Source organism: Gigantopelta aegis, chromosome 6 (assembly GCF_016097555.1).
Source record: "Gigantopelta aegis isolate Gae_Host chromosome 6, Gae_host_genome, whole genome shotgun sequence".
In the NCBI taxonomy this organism is placed as follows: domain Eukaryota; kingdom Metazoa; phylum Mollusca; class Gastropoda; order Neomphalida; family Peltospiridae; genus Gigantopelta; species Gigantopelta aegis.
In genome coordinates, this window is record NC_054704.1 from 23,693,332 (window position 1) to 23,712,147 (window position 18,816).

Sequence of the window (18,816 nt, forward strand, 5' to 3'; positions counted from 1 at the left end):
TGTTTACTTTTTTAAAACAAAAGGAAGAAAAACAGAAAGCTTACAGAAGAGAAAAAAGAAAGAGGAAAGCCAATACTGATACAGATCAAGATATGGACTCTGATATGGCAGCAGTTATGGGATTCTCAGGATTTGGGACATCCAAAAAATGAATTTAATTTTTTTTAACAAAAAAACAGACGAAAAAGATATTTTTGGTGACATACTACAAGTGACTCCATGTTTCCATTACAGTTTATCTCATGAATCATATCTCTATGATACAGAGGCCATGTAAAATATTTCCCTTTGTAAGTCTCCATATGCGATGTGAGTAAAATGTGACATGAGGGAAAAGTGTAATCCAGGTGATGATGGTCTTCCGTGCAAGATATCAGTCATTTCTATGAATGCTAATAGATTACACACCGACTGCTGCAAGGAATTTTATGTATACAGAAGTCTCTTATGACCATCATTTTGATCCAGTTTTGCGTCTAATGATGTGGACTTCACCATAAGCTAATAACATCAGTTTTGGTTTTTCTTATGTCAACTACATGGCGTAACATGCATTTCTTAGTAAAAAGTGATAAGTCGTCACATTTAGAATAATTTGTGACAACCCCAGTGACAGTGTCAGAAAGATTATTACATTGTGCAAGGATGTTGTGTATAATTTATTGCGTGTATTTTGTTGAGTTTGTGTGTAACAGTTTAAACTGACAAAATTGAGTATTGGTCATAACTGACTGGTCATAAAAACAGACTGATTCTACATTTTTAGTTTTTTGAGTCATCAGCTGAACATTACAGCTACAGATGGTTTACAGAGACTGACATTGGTAGGGAGAGAGCTGTGTATGGCCTCATAAAAGAGTTGTTTTTAGGTAGAAGTTTTTAAAATGGAAAAGAAAGAAATATTTTTTAAAATGACACTTCACCACATTTTAAACTGGATTTGATGTCAAAATGTTTTTCATTTCAACACTTTGTCGAGAGACCGACTACAGCCTTTGATGTGTCAGTCTTGGAACAATGGTTGGGATGGGAAATAAACCAAATTCATAGAGGATGATTAATTGTGCAACCCATCTATTCTCAGGCAAGCACTAGTGACAGCTAAATCATGCCCCATGTTAATAATTATGGTTAAGATTCAGTAACTTATTGTAACAATATTCTGGACAGCTTCTTGCAATAAGTAATCTTGTAATTTTTTATCTAAAAGTAATAAAATAGGAAAGCAAAATATATTTTTGTTAACACCAGCTTTGTTTATTCACAGCTTTACAAATAAGATATTACACATTGTGTTTAAATATTTTTTAATTAATTAACAAGAAACATTAAAATACAATTATAAAAAAAAAATTATTTTTTAAAAGATTTGTATTCGAATTTTCCACAAGCAGTGATGCATGAACAAAGAAAACCTTAATATTATTTTAAAGGATGGCATTTATAATTTTAACAAACAAATTGAACAAATGTAATGTTAACTATTTATACATTACATAAAATTCTAATCATAACAAAAAGTAATGTTAAATATTTGTCGTTTTTAATCAAGTCATTAATTTCAAGACTGGATAGAAAATTGAAATGGGCTGTATGTATTTAGCAAATCATAATGCGGGTATGTTGCATCCATGATATACAGGCCAAGAATTTATGCATGCATATGTAAAAAATATGTGATACGTTACATGTATCCATGATAATATTCAAATACAACACCATAATAAATAAAATGAAGTGCAGGAAATATAGTTGTTCCAGGGTATATAGGATGGTGTAAAGAGGTTGCTACTAAGTCATATCCATAAACTACAACCTTAGAATGTATGCAGGCATGGACATTGTTTTTATTTTTGTACACAATTTTCAAACTAATTATATATGTAATGTACAGAATAATAAATCATCACAAGAAGACTTGGTAGACATCATAATATACTTAAACTGTCATGTTTACTTCATCGCATTGCTGTCAGTTAACTGGGTTTTTTTAACAAATATCTTACAAAACATTGTATATTCTCATTGCCATTAATTCACACCAGAAAATTACTTTGCATATGACACAGGCCTGCACAAATTAAAAATTTGCATAACCGGAAAATCGGTTATGCCAAAAAAAATTGCATAACCTATTTTGATTTGCATAACCGGTTTTTTTTAAAAATGAAAAAGAACTTTAAAATAATTTTAATAAAGAACACCATTGTCATGTTGAAGTAAAAATGAACTGTAATAATATACCTTTATAGTATACACGTCAAACTTATACAGTCAAATTTTTCATCGCCATGTGTGATATTTGACAATTTCCCGTAATCAGCCGAAGTTTACCGATTAACGTTTATTAATGGAAGTATCGCAATTTCTGATTGGCCGCATTTTGAAGGAATTCCCTTCGGTGACATCCAACAACCAATGAGAATATCTTACACTTCACAATATAAGTATTCTAGCTAGACTGGTATCTGCCATTTCCGTAACATTTAATTATAATAACACATGTCGGAAACCAGTCAAGTTGTTTGTACCCGCGATGTATCGTACGGTCACACGTTTTCGATCGACACGCGTTTCTGATCGTTCACATTTGTAATTGCAATAGTGCGAGAATGTGCGAACACTGATGTCACCACAAGAACGAAAACGAACACGGAAGTCACTGCTTTGTTCCGAGAGAAAAATTATTAAATACTTATAATTTTTTATTTATATTTTATTCATACATTTCGCTTAAGCGATCGAAAACCGGTGACTCTAGGACATTTTATTCAGAAAGTTTTGCACGAACGGTAAATCGGTTATGCGAAATAAATTTGCATAACCGACGCACGAACGAAACAATTTGTGCAGGCCTTATTACTGCACCATAGTATTCCTTGTTGGAGGCAGAAATTTCATTACAACAGACATCAAGCTGCACATCTGGTTACAAAAAGATGTCTCTCTCATCAAACATAGTTTCAAAATTTAGCATTTTAGCTTCCTTGTTACTGGCAACCAGTCTGGAAAAAAACCCAAAATAAATTAACAATTATGTAATTATTAATGGAGCCTTTAAACTACCCTTTTTTAGTCTAGTACATTACTTACACATTTTTTTATCTTAAAATTAGTGTTGACATTGAGTGTTGTGGAGGAGGATCTTTTTTTTTCTTCAATATTTTACATTTTGCTTACCTTTAAATACAATGTTATGAGATTGCACAGGATCAGTATTTAAAAAATAAATAAATGTGTACATGTAAATACAAATTAGAAATGTCTTGTTTTTTGTCATATTTTAGTCCATCAATAAGCTGAAATGGCTGCAAGAACATTTAGTGTTAACTTGATCGGAACACATTATCTATCAATCTCATTATGAAATACTGATTTCCCATTACATACTAATTATTACTCAAACATGAATGTGACCATTTTGCAAATGACCAGTAACTCTTTGTTAACTTGTTCCAAATGGTGAAATCGGAACAAGAGGTTGGACGCAGCCCAGTTGTAAAGCGCTCGCTTTGTATGCAGTCAGTCTAGGATTGATTCTCATTCTAGCCAATGTGGCATGTGCTATCCTGTCTGTGGTATGGTGCATATAAAAGATCCCTTGCTAGTAATGATAAATTGGAGCAGATTTCTTCAAACTATATGTCAAAATTACTAAATGTTTGACATCCAATAGCCAGTGATGAATAAATCAATGTGCTCTAGTAGTGGTGTTAAACCAAAACTAACTTTATTCTAATATTAAAGTGGAATTCAGTCCAATTTAAAAAGTCAAAAAAATAAAAATAATAATAATTTAAAGCAGTGCCATTGTTTACATAACCTAGTACCTGCGTTCTCTTAGTTTCATCTTTTTCTTTTCTGGTGGAGTCACATCTTGAAACATGTCACACAGCAAGTCTTTCTCTTGACTGACATGTGTAGTAAGTTTCTAAGAACAGAAACAATTGATTATTATACATGTAAACTTGTCCAGGGCTTTAGTTTAAACAAAAGTTGAGGCGATAAACGTGCACAATATAAGTGCAAACACGCTGACCTCAATATGTTTCACCTCGAAGTCACTGAAATGTTATTCTGTAATTAGATTAAAATAACTTGTAATGCATTTCTGAATATCTACAACTCTTTACCAGCCTTTAATAACATTACTGCATTAAAAGACCTCATTGCAGGATTAAACCACTTTGGTAGATCCATTCAGCTGACTGGGTTTTTTCTCATTCCAGCCAGTGCACCACAACTCGACAAAGACCATGGTATGTGCTTTCCTGTCTGTGGAAAAGTGCATATAAGAGATCCCTTTCTGCATTAGGAAAAATGTAGCGGGTTTTCTCTGATGACTATAATTACCAAATGTTTGCCATCCAATAGCTGATGATTAATTAATCAATGTGCTTAATTAATCAAACTTCTTCTTGTTAAAAGTTTTTCCAATTGCTTTTTCATTATAATTCATTTTATGAATGGCTTTCAGATTTGGTATTTGTGTTCATTAAGTCTATAACCACACACCTCTCTGGCCCAGACATCTGACCCAAATGTAAGGTTAAATTTGTTGAACTTTGTTAGTTTATAATTGCTCATAACTTTGAAACCTTTCATGAATTGCATTAATATTTGTAATACATTTTCATCAAGTGATATCTCTAGGGCTTGAAATTATGAAGTTGTTACCTACATCAATTTTGAAATGTTTTTGCCATGGGTAAATGCTCACTGACAACAATTCTGAGCTGGCCTACAGCAATTTTAAAATGGTAACATTTGCCACAAACATAAAAAACAAAAATAATCCCTTCAGTCAACTGCAATAATTTTTATCCAGTGGCAAAAACTGATAAAGTCCTTGACCTATAGCAATATAAATTCAAGCCCCGTATCTCTGTGTTCACAAAAGAAGAAGATTGTTAACAAATATAAAGAAACTTAATTGTTTGAATCATCCTTTAAGCTACTTAGGAAAGTATTGTAATTGTGTAAATGTGCTTTATATGAAATGTGGTTATGGAATGTGTTATAAAATGTAAAACGAATTTGGTATTAGACTAATGCTTCATACCTATTTTTTATGAAACTGTAGCTGTTATATTAATTGATTTGTTTTCCTTATTCGGCATATGACATCATAGGTTTGCCATTCTAGTTTAGGGCTTAAGCTTGTTTAATTGTCTTTCATATTGGTTGACAAAATATAATTTTGGCTGTATTGAAATACTTAAATATATTGTTAGAAATATAAATTTTACTTTAATACAATGGTTTGGCTGTATACTTTGAGAATAGATTTTGTTTAAAAATAATTTTTTTAAAAAGAAGATAAAAATGCACATGTGAAATGTTTAGTTATGTTTACCTTTTATATTTACCAGAAGTTAAAATGACTCGATCTATGTTAAACCTTTGCATTTACACATTTATGAGCTTACTAATTGTCTAGATTGCTACCACCAACACAAATAAGACTTCTTTTTTTAAAAATCTAAGTTAAACATAACATAACTTCTTTACAAATTACAAATACTGTACAAAGAAAAAAAGAAGAGCATTTTGTAAGTATTCTAAAATTGTTTGTGTACCTTTGAAACAGTGCTTTGTCTTGATTTTGTTTTTCCATTTTGTGAATTAAACCTTAAATTAGGTTTCCTTTCTTCCATCTGTTTACGTTGCATTTTCTCACTTTGGTTTGAAGCTTCCTCGGACAAACTAGAAAGCTGAAAGATTCATGGTCATGTGATGAAAAGACATATTTTACATGTTGTTAAAAACAATAATAGATAAATAGGTTAAACAAAAAACACATGGTAAAACTAGAAACAAATTATAAAAAAATATATCCTGATATTCATATAAATCTTTATAAATCATGCTGAATGTAATTATATTGTGTGTATGTTTGGTGTGTGATGTAATATGGTGTGTAAATGTGTGTGTGTGTGTGTGTGTGTGTGCCTATTCATTTTGTGAGAATTGATTAGTCTTTTAAATATATACATGTAGGTTAAAAAGCAGCAGAAATCTACTTATAATTTAAATCACCAAATACATGATACTGCATTTAAAACCCATCCCATAACTAGTAAATTTAATATTAAATATATTGGATGTGTACTCTTTGTAAAACAAAACCCGCTGATTATGCATATATTTCATTATATTCCCAACATATTTTTATGAAAAGCATATTAAAAGAAAATATAAAATTAAACAATTAGTTGAACTTAAATCTGGCATGTACCTGTGGTATTATTGTGCCCTGTTTTTGATTTTGTGAATGAAAACTCCTTAGAATAGATTTCCTTTCATCCACCTGTCTAAGTACTTTCTCACTGTGGTTTGAAGATTTCTCTGATAAACTAGTAAGCTGGAAAATATAAGTGACATTAAAAATTAATATTAAGTTATTGTAGGAATAACCAGTATGAAAAATAACATATACAGTTAGACTGTCAGATTTATTAATAATCAGCTATTGGGTGTCAGTAGTAGCAAGGGGTCATTTATATGCACCATCCCAAAGACAGGATAGCACATACCAAGGCATTTAATATACCAGTTGTGGTGCACTGGTTGGAATGAGAAATAGCCTAATGGTCCCACTGATGGGGATGGATCACAGACCATCATTAAATACTAAGTATATTATTATTATTATTATTATTAAAGGTGCATGCAGTCAATCTAATCAATCTACTTCATTTTTAAAATGTCATAAAACTAGTAGACATGATTGTTTGAAGTTAATCCTTTAAATTAATGACTAAAGGCTTATGTTCAAAAGCAATACACGTCTACAGAGTTAGCCGACATCGGTAACTCCGACATCATGTGACACTGTCGGCTTGAGGGGAGGAACGTAGCCCAGTGGTACAGCGCTCGCTCAATGCGCCGTCGGTGTGGGATCGATCTCCGTCAGTGGGCCCATTGGGTATGTACTACCCTGTTTATGGGATGGTGCATATAAAAGATCCCTTGCTGCTAGTCGAAAAGAGTAGCCTATGAAGTGGCGACAGCGGGTTTCCTCTCTCAATATCTGTGTGGTCCTTAACCATATGTCTGACACTATATAACTGTAAATAAAATGTGGTGAGTGCGTCATTAAATAAAACATTTCTTTCTTTCTGTCGTTTCGCGATGAGATCAAGGATGCCAAATGGCTGTGTGTACTGCCAACCTGCTACAGCATCTTTGATTATGTAGTGTCATTGCAAAGAGGTGTTTTTAGACATCGGGTGCACAATTGTTCCAAATTTGCTCTGTCGCTGTTGGAAGGTGTGAATTCTGGTGTAATGAACAGAATAACATTGGTGTACATTGGTTCCCAACAATTTGTGGTCGGATTGTGTAAATGTTGTAGTAACGACAGTCGTAACAAGGTTTGACTGTATTTCAAAAACTTGTCTTGAGAGTAAAGATATATACATTGTGTTTAATATTATATACCGGTATTTGGTCACACAAGTTGACCATACCTAAGAAGAACCCCATTAAAAAAAGGCAACAGTATATACATTACATGGAATAAAAGATATGATATGGTCATCAGAAATTCACTCGATGAGTCCTATTTTGCATACATGTATTTTTATACTGACTTGGATTATGCAATACATATGTATGCATCAGTTTAAAATTTAAAATTTGAACACTCTACTGTAGTATTGTTTTTCTTACACACCCATTGGGGAGAATACCATGCATTATTTTTGGTTACACATGGTTGTTTAACAATTTCAAGACATATGTCTGGCTGCTTTAGGCTGATGAACAGGTCACCAATGCCATACATCCAATGAAAAACTACACAATGGAAATTGGTTAGACTATGATGTATAGTTAACCTGACATCCATGTGTCTGTGATGCGTAAGTCAGCTACAAGTACAACGGTTATAAATAACTTTTAGCCAAAAAACATGTTAAAATTTGCTTAAAACATGGTTTTTGAGGATATGGCACAGCTTCTAAATTTTTTATAAAATCCACTATCCATGGGATCGGTGATTTAAAACACATTACTAGCCACAATTAAAAATTCACTAGCCCTACTTTAAGTTAATACAATTTTACTAAATAATAGTAATAATCAGATATGTCGCCTAAAGAGGGAGATAGAGCTTAAAAACACTAACGTTGGGGGTTGGGGTGGGGGCAGGATATTCATATTTACAAAACAGACTTAACTGCAACATATGACCTTTTTTTTTTACTAGCCGTTGGCATGGCAATAGTAGTTATTTACTAGCCCAAAATTTAATATCACTAGCCATGGGAGTGGGGCTACCATAATCTAGAAACCCTGGGATATGTAAGAAATAGAATAATACATTTGTGTCTGTTCGATACCATTTATCTAACAACTCGTTTAAAAACATTTCAAACTCGCTTTCGCTCGTTAGATACATTTTAAAACAACTCGTGAGATAAATGGTATCTAACAGCCACTTATGCATTATTCTATATGTTTCAAAAAAAAGTTATGAGTGCATATTTTATATAATTTACTACAGGAAACTTTATTACTGGAGACTGAAAAACTGCATTATAGTGAAAGACACTACTAATATAATTATAATATACACGTTGATTCCAGGGAACTTTTGTTTTCAAAATCTTGATTTTTCTAGTCAGTTGAAAAGTGATTAGCAATTGCTGTTTATAGGGAGAGTAAACTAAAACATGATGCATACCCTGACCACCAACACATTGACACTTTAACAAATAAAAAACGCGTAATATTAGAGTTAATAATAATAATAAAAAAATATATTCTTGCTATTGGGCAGTCATTTTCTTTTGTTTTCGATGTGTCTGGTACTCTAGTTTGGGGTGAAGTGATGTCAGCTCCTACCAACTCCTGTCTGCATAGTGTAAACAAAATCAGTAATTTACGACAAGGCGCTTCTCTTTGATCAACCTGACTTGTAAAACAACATAAATGACATAATAATATAATAAACTATTTAACTAAATATATTTTCAGTTGCATTAATGGAACAAAATGGGGTTACATTATTTTTCTCTGTTAAATAATCCAAAGGACAAATTAGGCCTATTGGTATGCTAACACAACCACCCACGATACCCACGTGATAATTTTCCTTTCTTTGGGACTATGTAAGTGGTCAGTTCTGTGATTTCGATGGGAAAGTCTACTTAATCAATAGTTTTACAGAACTATCAACAGTAATAAACCATGTCCATTATCATTTTAGGGGCAATAAGTTATTATACAATATTGGTATGTATTTTTGTGTCTAGACAGTGGTAATTAATTGGCTCGTCTGGTTTCCTATCAAATATACACCTGCCAATCAGGAAGCACAGGTAGAGGCATCTAACAGAATAGACCAATTAACTAAGAAAACACTTTGTGTATCATTTCAGTATATAGGTTAATGCATGGACAAAACATGGTACAATTATTTCGACTTGTTGTGTAGCCACTTTGACAATGGTGGTTTATTTTGTATTGAAAAATAATATATACTTATTGCTGGCTTACTGTGATGGATATTATTACAGAACATTGCAATGCATGCTTATTTTATCATTCCGCAAAAACCTTTGTTTCTGTAGTTCTAAGACTCATTCCTGATGTTACTCATTGAGTATTACATAACCATCGGCTCGCCAGAGGGCGTATTCACTGGAATGGAACAAAATGGCTGCACCCGTTATATATAATAGCCGTCACATTTAACCGTTTTATTATTTAAATATAATAATATACTTGTTGATATTAAGCAATATGTGCATTATATATTGTTGAACATACGTACCAGTCCAAAGGCCTTGCGTGAGCAATCCTTTAATATTTTAAAATTGTGAAGCGATCTCTGAAACTTATGTAGCAATTCTGCTATTCAAGGTGTTAAGTGATCAGTTCACATCAATTCAGAATTAAATTTGGATCAGCACCAGAACAGCAATCTACTGTGGGAGTTAGAAACCATTTGGAAACTGATCTATTGCACTGCTCAATTACCAAGTAGAAAATTAAACATAAAAAGCCATCTTCATTATGATAACAGCAAAACTACCCAATGTCTGCATAATGATAACATTGACCAACCAGTAATATTTACAAGATTATTATTATTTGTAACAAATATTATTCATACCTGAGATATTCCAGAGAGAGTAGGTGACAATAATCTTGGTGAAGACTCCAATGACATCTGAATAGGGGAGGTAATCTGTTGCATTCTGGATAACACTTGAGCCAATGTTGTCTTTGACTGGGTCATCTGAGGGTGGACCAATTCCAAATCAGCTGTGCTAGCAATGGATAAGCTCTCCAGATCCTTCACACTGTTATCAGCTTCCCATGGTATTGAACTTGCAGGAGATGAAGGCTTTTGCTGATGTAATTTATCATTTAACAACATTTGTGTGTTTTTCTGCCTTGAGAACTTTGAATTTGTGACAGTTAAAGAATCACCCATGTCATTATCTTTTTTCAAACACTTTTTACAGTTTGTTATTTCAGCTCTGTAACTCTTGGAACGATTTGCCTTTGGTACGGTCTTTTCTGAATTTGATGAGTACAAAGCATTTGAAGGTTTCTGAATTTGTTGAGCATTACCTGATATTGTTCTCCGTCTCTGTGTATATGTTTTAGTTTGTTTTGGAAACACCTTATCAACAAGAGTGCCCTTTTCTTTCTTCGACACAAATGCTACCGTACTATCTTTAACATATTCTTTCTTCTCATTCTTCTTTGTGAAAGACTGCCCATCTGAAATGGGACCAAATATCAGACCTTTGTGGTTAGTGTAATAGCCATAATCGTCATCAGAGTCTGCACCATGGTTATCAGAGTTTGCACCTTGGTCATCAAAATTGGCATCACGGTCATCAAAAACTGATGGTGACAATCCTGCTGACACATTGTCACTTCCACCATAGATGATTGGTCCAACAAGCAAACCCTTTCTGTTTCTATAGAAAGTAGAGTGCTCTGTCGACTGATCTTCTTGTAGAGAATTACTCTTGAACCTATTGCTTTTAGAATATTCAGGAGAAAACTGTTTGTGTCTAGGGCGAAGCCTTTGTTTCACTGCATGAGTATCAGTTCTTGGTCTATGCTTTAGATTTAGTTTTAACTCAGAAATATCTTTCTGTGGTCTTAACTGTTTATTTAAGACAATTTTGCCAGGCTCTCTCTCATTTTCAGATTTTGAGTTTTGTGCTTTTTGTTTCTTTGGACATCTCAGCATTTTAGCTATTGGTGTTGGGGGTTTTTGTTTCTTTTTATTTTCTGGTGTATTCAAAGTCTGCTTGGAAACATTACCATTCAATTTAGGTTTAATGAGTTGTACTTGTTTATTCTGTAAACTTTTATCATCTTCAAAATTAAATGACTTTCTGGCTGTTTTTTTCTTTTGGGAAGTCAGTTTGGATGAGCTCATGGACTGGTTTTTCACCTCTGGATTCAATGAAATTTCATCCTCAATATATAACTCCACATTATCAATTACGTCAAAATCAAAAACATCTTTGTCTTTGATCAATGTTTTCTTTTGTCTGCCTATGCATGGTACATCTGTCAAATTACTAACCTTCATTGTTATTTTACTTTTAGAGGGGTAGGATTTTGTTTTATTATTCCTTGGTGAAAAACTCACTCTAGAATTATTCTTTGATTTGATTTTTACTTCACTTGAATTTCTGAAAATAGAAATAAACTTATATATGTATTGTAAGAATCTTTCATTACATAAATTAAATAAATTAGTTAACTTCTAGAATCTAATTACCAATATATTCCTGTAGAAAAGTAATAAAATCAAGCATAAATTCCAACATCTCATGCAGGATGTTTTCCTAGAAGGGGCAAGATATGTTGTCACTTAATAATGAGTAGGAAGAATATCAAAAATATCAAATGCCCAGCTTTCTAGGTTTCAGGGGCATAATACCCCAGAAAACTTTGAAAACTAGATCCTGTATTCTACACTTATTAAATGTATTTTTCATGTTGTATAACATTTGTATACACTGAATAAGTCATGTACCAAATTGTTAGATAAAATGAAATAATTACTTACATGAACTACTAAATTGTTAGTTACAATTAATGACACCATTAGAGCACACTGATTGATTGATTAATCATCGGCTGTTGGATGTCTGGTAAGTCTGACACGTAGTCATCAGAGAAAACCCAAGTGCTACATTTTTTCCGTATGCAGCAAGGATCTTTTATATGCATTTTCCCACAAATAGGAAAGCACATACCACAGCCTTTGACCAGTTGTGGTGCATTGGTTGGAACAAGAAAAAACCCAATCAGTTGAATAGATCCACCAAGGTGGTTCGATCCTGCGACGCAAGCACCTCAAGCAAGCACTCAACCGACTTTGCGAATTCCTTCCGCCAAATTACATATGAAATACATTTTCCTGTTTCGAATACCAGTGTCTGTGTGTCCAGCTGTGTGTTAATCTTTGCAGCAGTCATTTTTAATTTCACTTAGTACTTTAACTACTTATCATATTTTTTTGTACATACAAAATTATTACAAGGTAAAATCCAGCTTGGACTGCTACAAACATTAGGATTTATATTTAATATGTGATTTGCCACCAAAAAACGCTCCGTTAGTCAGAAACATCTTTCAATAGAACCAAACCCTTTAAAACCTTCAGCAAGTGCTTGTGGAATCTCATGTTCAGGCAACATCTATTATATTAATTTATTACCTCAGCAGGCACTCATAACGGGGAAAATAAAAATCATAATTTCTCACTGACAAATTATCATGCATTGGTTTAACGAACACTACTATTGGACGATTTGACGCCAACAAACCAATCACCTTGTCGGTTCTAAATATGACGTCATCACGATTTAGCAAAGCACACTCAATGACGTCACGTAGTTTAAAGCGTTTACATTTACATCTTTCTGGTTTCAGTGTTAAACTTGTAATAAAATGGTATAGATTTTGTTTTACAAAATATATAGAACTTTGAGTTTTGAAAATTATCTGTGAACCGCGAATAAAATACAAAGTTAAAGCAACAGCCAGAACAGTAAAGTAGTTTACGTTGTTTCTATATACTTGAACGTGTAGCCGATGAAGGCTATATCGAAAACAAAGGTTTTTAAAAACCCCAAATAGCTGGGGTAATAAATAGAATAACAAACTCGGTACCAGTTATTATCAAATTTATGTCCCTCATGAAATAATTTTCACTTGTCACTTGCTAAAGCTTGTGACAGGTGAACATTATTTCACTCGGGACATAAATTTGATAATAACTGGTAACTCGTTTATTATCCTCTATATAATTCCCATGTCGACATGACAGTTATATCAATCAGATTATTATAATAGGGTACCTGAAACTGTTATTTTTCAGTATTCCTGTTGGTTTGTCAGGAGTCTCTTCAATAATTTCAGGAATGCCATAATTCAAGGCATATTGTGTTGCTTCATATTTCTTGCTGTTACCAAGGACATCATGTTTGGGATCATTTAGCCAATGTTGCACTTTTTCTTGACTGGAAATAACAGGTGATGGAGATGTTGAAAGCAAAGACGAGACTTCAGAATCAACCTTTGATGAACCTTTCTTTTTTGCAGAGGAATATTTAGGTGTTGAAGAAGCCAGCTTTAGGTCTAAGATAGGTTTTTTCAGTGGTGTGACACATAATATGGCCTTAGTGTAATTCTTCTTTTGATTAGTCTCTAACTGCTTCCATTTGTCTTTGATTTTCAGATTAATTTGTTCCCGTGTTAAGAATGTATAAAGTGATCCAAGTCGTGCCTTTTGTTCCTGGTAAAACAGTTGGTAGCTTACCACCTTTTGATGTCGAAATGGTGTTGATGGTCTAGGGGTGTCTAATGAATTTAAAGATGCTCGCCGTGGCTTTGCCATGCTCACTTCTGTTTTTCACATCGGAAATTGTACCATAAAACTAAAACAAATCTTTATATATTTAAAATAATTTTTAAAATGCCTTGATTCATTTACATTTTCCAGCCTAAGTAAAAAAAAAAAATTTGCAATAAAAACTTAACTAAAAATGCTGACACACTACACACCATGTGACTTGTACACATTAAAGAAAAACCTCAACAAGTTTTATGTGCCTTATTTTTCACTAAAATACATTATGCAATTTGCATTTAAAAAGCAAAAGCTGGGGAGGGGGGTGTTCTGTAGGCTTTAGACTATACCAGTGTTACAGCGATAAACATTGTGCCCTGACCAAAATAATTGGGCCCAAATTAAACCAATGAAATTTTAAGCTTTAAAGGTAGAGTAAACTCAAACAATAGATTTATATGTTGGAAAGATGAATACCTGGACCACCAACACATACTGATACTTTAACAAATAAAAAACGCGTAATTTTAGAGTTAATAAAAAAACATGATTATTCCTGCTAACTGTGGGCAGCCATTTTGTTTTGTTTTTTGACGTCCAGTGGTATAGCTTGGGGCGAAGTGATGTCAGCTCCGTCCATCTGCTCTATGCACAGTGTAAACAAACGCTCTAATTTACGACAAGGCGCTTCGCTTTCATCAACCTGACTTGTAAAACAACATAAATGACTTGATAGTATAATAAACTATTTAACTAAATATATTTCAGTTTGCATCAATAGAACGAAATGGAGTTATAGTATTTTTCTTTTTTTTTAAATCCAAAGAAAAAAATGCATATTATTAGGCCTATTAGTATGCTACGTTCGAGTAAAAATGACCACTCATGATACCCAAGTGATAATTTTCTTTTCTTTGGTTTCTACATAATTGGTAAGTTTTGTGATTTTAAATGGGAAAGTCTACTTAATCAAGGGTTTTACAGAATTACTTACAGTAATAAAGCTGGGTGGTTGGTAATGTCCATTACGATTTGAGGTGTATCTGTGCTGTTATCACACAATACCCTGTGATTAGATTAGATTAGATATGTTTTAAACGTGCTCACATACCTCTATGGTTTCGAGCACGCCTATCCCCAGTCCGGCCTCCGATATAATCGGTGGTCTGACTCGGGGCAGGAAATACCCTGTGATCTTCATAAAAGAGGCATGTCTTTTTAGTGTGTCTAGACACAGTGTCTGGGGACCGTCTAAATATACACCTGCCAATCAGGAACCACAGGTACAGGCCACGGAAAGAAAACACTCCGATTATTATTTCAGTACGTGTGTTAATTTATGTACAAACCATAATACAGTTATTTCAATACTTTGACAGTGGTGGTTTATTTTGTATTAAAAGTAATATATAATTGTCGCTGGCTTACTGGGATGACTATTATTACAGAATATTGCGATGCATCCGCAAAAATCAGGTATGTTTTGTTTCTTCAGTTCGAAGACTAATTCCTGACGTGACACGTTAGGTATTACGTAACCACCAGCTCGCCTGAGGGCGTATTCACTGGGATGATACAAAATGGCTGCGCCCATTATATATAATAACCGTCACATTTAACCGTTTTATTAATTAACTATACGATTATACTTGTTGCTATTAAGCAATAATGTGCATTATATATCGTTGAATATGCATACCAGGTCAAATGCCTTGATTGTCCCTTCCTTTAATTAGATTGACATAACTTGAAATGCATTTCTGAATATTCACAACTCTTCGGCAGCTGTTAATAACATCACTGCACCGATAAAACCTTATGTTCAGGGGGCGGGAGATAGCCCAGTGGTAAAGCGCTCGCTCGATGCGAGGTCGGTCTGGGATCGATCCCCGTCGGTGGGACTATTGGGCTAATTCCCGTTCCAGCCAGTGCACCACGACTGGTATGTACTACCTTCTCTGTGGGATGGTGCATATAAAAGATCCCTTGCTGCTAATCCAAAATTTGGGCAGGACGCACTCAACACATTTTATTTACGGTTATATGGCATCAGACAAATGGTTAAGGACCACACAGATTTTGAGAGGAAACCCACTGTCGCCACTACATGGGCTACTCTTTCCGATTAGCAGCACAGGCAGGACAGCACAAACCATGGCCTTTGTTGAACCAGTTATGGATCACTGGTTGGTGCAAGTGGTTTACACCTACCCATTGAGCCTTGCGGAGCACTCTCTCAGGGTTTGGAGTCGATATCTGGATTAAAAATCCCATGCCTCAACTGGGATCTGAACCCAGTACCTATCAGCCTGTAGACCGATGGCCTAACCACGACGCCACCGTGGCCGGTCCCTACATTCAAAGACAATAACAGGGGACAATATTTCATAATCTTAGGTAACCGGAAGTCAGTTCATGTGAGCTTTACTTAGGTAACCGATTGTTCGGTTACGTGAATATAGTTCTCGTAACCGATGAGTTAGGCCTACCTAATCCTAAAACACTTAAACTACAGTTCTGTGTTCTGTGATTCAAAAACATAAACTGATTTTCATTTTCAGTAGTTATGTGGTACTTTTAATTTTAGAATGCAATTGTTCACCACGTAACAGATTGGCAGTTCTCGTGATTTTAAAGTCGCGTAACCGACAAGTGAACAGAACAACATTTCTCGTAAAATATTATGCCCTGCAATAAGAACCCTGGTCAGTACCCCAAATTATGCAAATCTAGACATGATGAAAGGAGTGTAAAAACAAAAACACCCCAAGTACTGTACTTCTATATTATTTTGCAAATACATAGTAAATATAAAACAATAAACCTACTCAATTTTTTTTTACATCCAAATAAAATTGTTTTTGTTAGCAAAAACTTTGCTTAAAATTTAAGCAATGACCATTCGTGAACATTTTATTGTTTTTCAACATTGTACATAGGCCTACTGAAAAAAAAAAAAATTGCTGAAGGTTTCTATCAAATATAGGCTGCTAACATTTGCAAAAAGGAGCTAGCAATATAGTGAAACTGACAGTCAATCAATTATGTTCTTTGTGCTTGGCCCTACTCAAACAAATTTCCACAAAAAAAAAGAAAAAAGTTTCTTTAAAAAAAGCATAGATTTTCAAAATTGTTAAGTTATATAAAAAAATGCTAATATAATATGTATGGATAAAATATTTTATATTTTGCATGTACAATATATATGTGAAATCAAATGCATTAAATTCAATTCACATAAAAAATAAACATCTGAACATAAAACATGTATGCAGCCCTCTATGTTAACTTTTCCATCTAGGATTGATGGCGCCTACTTGTATTGTTATATACATAGTATGAAATATTTTAATTGGCAAATGAAAAAAATGCAAATCAGTCGCAATGTAGAGGGATGATATGGTTTAACATACATGCGTAAAAAAATATTCTTGGCCAATTTCTCTCAAAAACACTTTTAAAAAACATGATCTGGAATATTTATTACCAAAAAAAAATTAAAATGTATAAAAGTGTACTTTATTAATTACGTAGGACTTGTATACTATTTCCTGTTAAGTTTTCTATTAACAGTCCCAGTACTTAACCGGCTTGTTTAAACTTTATTATTGTTAAAAATGTTTCCGATGAATTGGGGGAAGGGAGGAGATAAAAAAAAAATACCACAACCACACAAAAAATACTTTAAAAAACACCACAAAAATAACTTTAATTAAAAAAACCACAATCAAATATCAAATCTATTTGCATGCATCATGCATGCATGAGAAATCAAACCTCTGACACACAGATTCAAACATAGATCTAACAGAATTATATTGTCAACATGCCTAACTGTGTTAAAGCTTTAAAGTCCATTTGGGATTTTTTCTTGTGTTCAGTTCGTGCAATCAACATCTGATTTGTTATGGTCTACTTGTTGTTCATTTGTGACGTTTATCTTCAGTTTGAGATGAAATTGCATGTGACAAGTACGGTAAGTGAGCTTAATCACATAATAAGAACACCCCTTAATGGATTTGTTTCACATTAAAGTTGTTGTTTTATTAAGTTAACCGATTAGAATATATTTTTATTTCATATACTGTAACTGAAAAATGTAGAATATTTGTTCCTTAAGTATGGTATTTGTATTTTGGTCATTAACTAAAAACAGTTTGTGATGTCGTTGGTATTCTTTTTCTTATTTATTCCTAGGCTAAAGGTGGCTTTTTCTTTTGTTTTGGTTTATCATTATTCAATTATTTTCATTTTACTTGGTCTGGGTTTCTGCCAGAAGATAAAACGGGTATGGCGCCATACCCAAATTATAGTTTTTTTAAGTTAACATTTTGACAAAATTAATGACTCATATTATTACTGTATGATTTTCTTAACCCTAACCCTAAACTGTGCCCATTTTCTTTCATACTGTGGTTGCATTCAATTCCATAGCTCCATACCCAAATATTTCTTTCTGGCAGAAACACTGTTGGTTACTTTTTGTTTTGTTTCTAATTGTCATTATACATATACTATTATTATTTATTAATTTTATTATTATTATCGTTAATCGATTAATTAATCAATTATTTTTTTTGTCATGATGTTGGTCCTTGCCACCTTGGACTTGGAGACCATCTTAGCATAGATCTATCTTATACAAGCTGTAGTTGTATCATTTAGTGTATGGTTTATTATAAAGAAACAATATATTGATGGACTTTTATTTCCTGTTGCTATGTTTACCTGTGCTTTAACAACATTAAAGTTAATATTATTATTTTTTTAAACTTAAAATTGCCGCTTTGAGAATCTCTAGCAGACGATCGAATGAACTGGTTCTCTTATTAGTGTTTCATAAATAGAAAAATGGGGCACCTGTCAATTATGAATTCTCGTTTTATCTCGTTTCGTTCGAGATGTCAGTTACTACTATATGTTACATAGTAGTTTCAATTTACAGCTATTATGTTTTATAATCTATCAACGTTTGT

General features: G+C 33.3%; 2 protein-coding genes across 2 annotated transcripts in view; one reads left to right on the top strand and one right to left on the bottom strand.

Annotated features, from left to right (window-relative positions):
- The window catches only part of LOC121374433 (zinc finger matrin-type protein 2-like), a 12,547-nt gene extending 11,300 nt beyond the window's left edge, over nt 1-1,247 (top strand). The window contains exon 6 of the mRNA XM_041501535.1: nt 24-1,247. Coding sequence (XP_041357469.1) covers nt 24-152 — 129 coding nt within the window. The 3' untranslated portion in view covers nt 153-1,247. The remainder of the gene's footprint in view (nt 1-23) is intronic.
- On the bottom strand, nt 1,236-18,700 carry LOC121374292. The gene is made up of 8 exons (XM_041501335.1): nt 18,569-18,700; nt 13,350-13,928; nt 10,124-11,672; nt 6,239-6,364; nt 5,580-5,714; nt 3,831-3,931; nt 2,857-3,005; nt 1,236-2,066 (listed from the first exon to the last, which is right to left on the bottom strand). The coding sequence occupies exons 2-7, from the start codon at nt 13,886-13,888 to the stop codon at nt 2,930-2,932; spliced, it is 2,526 nt and encodes an 841-aa protein (XP_041357269.1). The 5' UTR covers nt 13,889-13,928; nt 18,569-18,700; the 3' UTR covers nt 1,236-2,066; nt 2,857-2,929.
- Between the last annotated feature and the right edge of the window lie 116 nt (nt 18,701-18,816).